Source organism: Amblyomma maculatum, chromosome 1 (genome assembly GCF_055883805.1).
Source record: "Amblyomma maculatum isolate TAMU_Amacu chromosome 1, ASM5588380v1, whole genome shotgun sequence".
Taxonomy (NCBI): Eukaryota; Metazoa; Arthropoda; class Arachnida; order Ixodida; family Ixodidae; genus Amblyomma; species Amblyomma maculatum.
This window is the reverse complement of record NC_139344.1, coordinates 213651685-213656137: the sequence shown is the minus strand read 5'-3', so window position 1 is coordinate 213656137 and position 4453 is coordinate 213651685. Positions and strand designations below refer to the sequence as shown.

Sequence of the window (4453 nt, the reverse complement as noted above, 5' to 3'; positions counted from 1 at the left end):
TCTTACGTGGGTTTAAACACCACTTGAATGAATGGCCTTATTAACCTAAATTAGCTGCTCGTAAAGTTCGAAATTCATATTTAGCACGATGTATAGAAGCTAACTTGCCTCGAGTAGTACTGCGTGCGTGGAAATTCACTAAATGAGATTGTTTTTTTTCCTTCCCTCTAAGTGATTTCAGCCGAAATATATCTATTTAAGTTACATAAGGGAAGAAAAATGAGTTACGTGATTTGACACCTAGTTATAACGACAGTGCATTGTTATAGCGATAAGCGATAGGGTAGTACTTTCGTGACCAGTGATTAAAGAGCGCTAAAAATCCGCAACGTCGAAATAAATCGAAAATGAAAATAATCGGGAGGCCTCCGCAAAACGTCTTTTCACAGCCCACGTGCAACTTCCGGACATAAGCTATTACGTTGGGAGTAAGGAAGGATGGAAGAAACTAAACATCAAGGTTGCATCGGAGAGGAAGGGTGCTTCAGGGTACTTTGTGAGCGAAATCAGGGAATCCTACACAAGGTGTTTCATGTAACTTGAATCAAGGATTAAAATAAAAAAGCTCTACACCACAGCTTAGCGACACCGACATGTTGTCTGCCGTCATATAGCGCTCCTCAGAGTATTTCTTTACACCCTTGTATTGTATCCAGTTAACCGACTTCGCTCACAAAGTATTCTTTAAAACGTCCATTTTTGCCGCGAATTTTCTCCACCCCTAAAGCTGTTTCTCTCTCTTCGGCACTGCTTGCGTTCTCTGTGCGGCACAGACACAGCACGCTGTCACCGGTCAGTGTCGCTTCAGTCTGCTGTGTCTTTCCTATCATCACCTGCCGCGGTAGTAAAGGAGAGGGCAGTCTTTATGGGGTTCTACTGACCACTAGGTGACTCGTGAGCCATCCCGGCATTGGCATCTGACAGTAACTGCAAACAACTGAAAATATTCTTGCCTGCAGTGCACGTTACATAGAGCTCAAATTAGTTGAAATCGTTGCGGTGCCCTTCACTACGGCATGCCTCGAAGCTCAGTTTAGTTTTGGCCCAGAAAAGTCTATTTCCTTCTTTGCCTTTTCTTATCGCGCAGGAAAGTGGGCCTCTCGGGGCGCTTTATTTTCCCTGTCAAAACACCCGCCATCCACAGGTAATATATGCTGCGAGGGAGGGCAAACACGTAGATTAAAAACAGGCACGGTCCAAGGAAGGAAAGTCTCAGATTGCCCTTAAAACTAACTAACCCTGCCCGTGATACTGAGGGGCTATAATAAACATGTTGCCTTATTCTATTTTCATTATAGCCCCCTCTGCGAATAGAGCAGTGTCCTGTTTCCATATGAAACGAGCGAAAACCCACAAAGGAATGCCTGTGTATCAGCGCAAGCGCTCCCTGCACTCAGTGGCAGAAGCGATAATCGTGACAAGATGGTAGCAGAATGCTAACACGTTCTACGTTCATTATTTACGCTTATCTCGGCTCAAACTGCACGAACAAGCCGACTCAAAAAGCACTGATTCACTTTCTGGGCGTTTTTAGTGTTCAGAACTCTACTGTTTCAGCGTGCAACGTGTAAAAAAGCATTATTTTGGTCGACAGATGAAACCCGCGACTTAAAAAAAAAAACGCTTTAGTTGTTTTCACGTGTTATAGGGTTATATCAGGTATTTCCACCAGATTTAAGCCGTTAGCAGTCGCAAGCTATGATTACTTAGCATGGAACCTAAACCCATCAGCGACATTATAATGCTAAGCGAGAACTGTTCGTTTTCCTAATCTGTTTCTGCTTGCTATTTCAGGCCCCGTTAAAGCATTGTTTTAAGATGGCAAGACGACGAAAGGTTCTGACACAATATTCCCATGCAATAATTTATCAGCACGCGAATTAAAGCTTATGACAGTAGGTATCATAGCGGGAACAAAACAAAATTTGCTAACAACTGAGTGCTTTGTTAGCATGTACAACTCGCGAAAGGAAAAATAACACAAATATACGAGAAATTACTGAGGTCATTTCATGCACACGCAAGTCCACCATGAAAGCAACAAAGGAGCATGATAGGCAAGGACATAAGACAACCAACGTTCATACATGCAGTGAGGCTCCGAACTCCGCGTTGAGCGAGCATACACGACCTTTAGAAAAGCCAAACTGCGCACGAGTGAGCCATTGTAGAAACTGGATTAAGGAGAAGGACCACATGTGTCACTAGCGACAGCTAGAAAGCTTTAACTGCGGAGGAGCAAAGAAACAAAAAAGGCAGCGTTCGAGTGGCGTCGTCCATTAGCCGGGCGCAGCGGCGCTGCCGGTAGGCAGCAGAATTGGGCTCGATCAAGTGCGTCGACAGCCGCGGGTTCGGGTGTCCCCTATCGACGGCGGCAGCAAGGGAGTGGCCAGGGTGCCCTTCGGGGCCTACGTCAGCGCAGGAAGGGGCGGGCCCGCAGTCCCTCCTCCGAGGCCGCGTTGCCCCCGACGCTCTCTCACCCACGCTTCCACCTCCTCGCAGCCCGAGCTCGGGATCCGTCGCGAGGGGGAGCGACTCGAGCCCCGCTTTTTTCCCAATCGGCCGGCCAAGTCCACGCGGTTTTGTCGGCTTGTTCGCCTCCAGCGCAGTCGACTGAGCGCAGCGTTGCCGAGAACTCACCACTGCCGCCGCCCCCACGCCGGGGGATTGCGGACCCCGCGCGTCAATCCACGGGCGGCTCCCACCCTCTCCCCCACCCGAAACATGGCGCGTGCTGGCAGCGCAGCGCGACCGGGCGCCTGAGAGCCTCCGCAGCAGCGAGACCATTCGGCAGCATGCATAGCCTGTACGGTGACCATCACGGCCAGGGCTACTATCGCTACAGCGGCTACTCAACGCCGCCAGCGGCCGGCGGCTCCGGGGCCAGCTCGCCCGCGCTCCTGTACGGCGCGGCGCATGGCCAGGAGCCGCTGGGAGCGTACCCGGGCCGCATGGGCCGTCAACCGCAGTACGTGGCGGCCCCGTACGCGGCCGGCGCCATGACCATCCAGCAACAGGCTCCCAAGGACATGGTCAAACCACCCTACTCGTACATTGCGCTCATAGCCATGGCCATCCAGAACGCGCCCGAGAAGAAGATCACGCTGAACGGCATCTACCAGTTCATCATGGACCGATTTCCCTTCTACAGGGAGAACAAGCAGGGCTGGCAGAACTCCATCAGGCACAACCTGTCGCTCAACGAGTGCTTCGTCAAGGTGCCCCGCGACGACAAGAAGCCTGGCAAAGGCAGCTACTGGACGCTTGACCCAGACAGCGTCAACATGTTCGACAACGGCAGCTATCTGCGCCGGCGCCGGCGCTTCAAGAAAAAAGACAGCACAAAGGACGCCAACAAGGACGAGACACAGCGCAAGACGACCGAACTGGAGGACAAGAAACCCGTCATCAAGCAGCCGGCGAACAGCGTTCCCAGCGGTGGCCGGACCAGCGGCGAGAGCCACCAGGCGGTCACTCCCAAGACGGAGCCTGTGGCCGATTCCTGCTTGCTTGCCTCGTGCAAGTACGAGGCGCGACCCCTGACGCAGCCGCTGGCCGAGCAGCAAGGGACTTTGGCTCTTGACCCGTCCTTGTCCGCATTCAGCGTGGACAGCCTCATGACGCGCGACCAGGCGGCCGACGACCTGAGCCACTACTCGCGGCCCCTCTTCCAAGCAGCCATGACCCCCTGCCCGAGTCCGGCGACTCTGAGCTACACGTGCAGCTCGCCCGGAGTGTACGCTGATAGGGGCTCGGCCGGCGACGACGCTGTGGCGGTCAGCGGCGGCACCGACACCCTTCCTGCAGGACAGCAGCAGCACTACACAGGCTCGCGGCCCGCCTGGTACACCATGCAGCAGCAGCTGCTCGATCCCTCCGAAGCGTACGCAGCCTCCAACGGGTTCAGGGAAGCGTACGCGGGCGCAAGTGCCGCGCCAGGAAGCAACAGCACCACCGGCGGCCAGAGTTCGTACCAGGTGGGCTTCCCGCTCAACAACGCTTACCAGAGGTCCTACACGGCGGGCTATGACTGCACACGATACTAGGTACTGTGGCCCCTCTTCTCTAGAACAAGTTCTACGGTCGTAGTGCGTCGTGCCCGCGGTCTGTGCGTGATCCGTCTTGACCAAGAGTCTTCTGGAACGTGAACATTTTGTGTGGATGTGAACTGGCACGAATTTGAGGGTCCGTGCTGCGCCCGAGGCTTAGGACGCGCTGCCTGGCCGACAATAATGGACACGTGCTGCTAGTCTCTGAATGAAAAGTGTTAGGTAATGTCCTCATGTTGTTTCGATATGTATATGCATTCACGTTCTGCTCATTCTTCATAGACAGGGCTGAACCCCACTGAGGCGACGATGCGTCAGCGGCGCTTCTTGCTTCACTGTGGTTCAGCTCCGTCCAGCGATTCTTGTCAAACATAATCATTACTTGTTCTTTTCTGTAGGCAGTA

General features: G+C 53.3%; 1 protein-coding gene across 1 annotated transcript; it reads left to right on the top strand.

Annotated features, from left to right (window-relative positions):
• The first annotated feature begins 2688 nt into the window (after positions 1–2688).
• Positions 2689–4197, top strand: LOC146205574 (forkhead box C1-B-like). The gene has a single exon (XM_084586929.1). It carries the CDS (start codon positions 2796–2798, stop codon positions 4044–4046), a length of 1251 nt encoding a protein of 416 aa, XP_084443055.1. The 5' UTR covers positions 2689–2795; the 3' UTR covers positions 4047–4197.
• The last annotated feature ends 256 nt before the right edge of the window (positions 4198–4453 follow it).

Excerpts from the sequence above, each read along its gene's own strand:
- LOC146205574 (XM_084586929.1), top strand. The coding sequence starts at position 2,796 with ATGCATAGCCTGTACGGTGACCATCACGGCCAGGGCTACTATCGCTAC.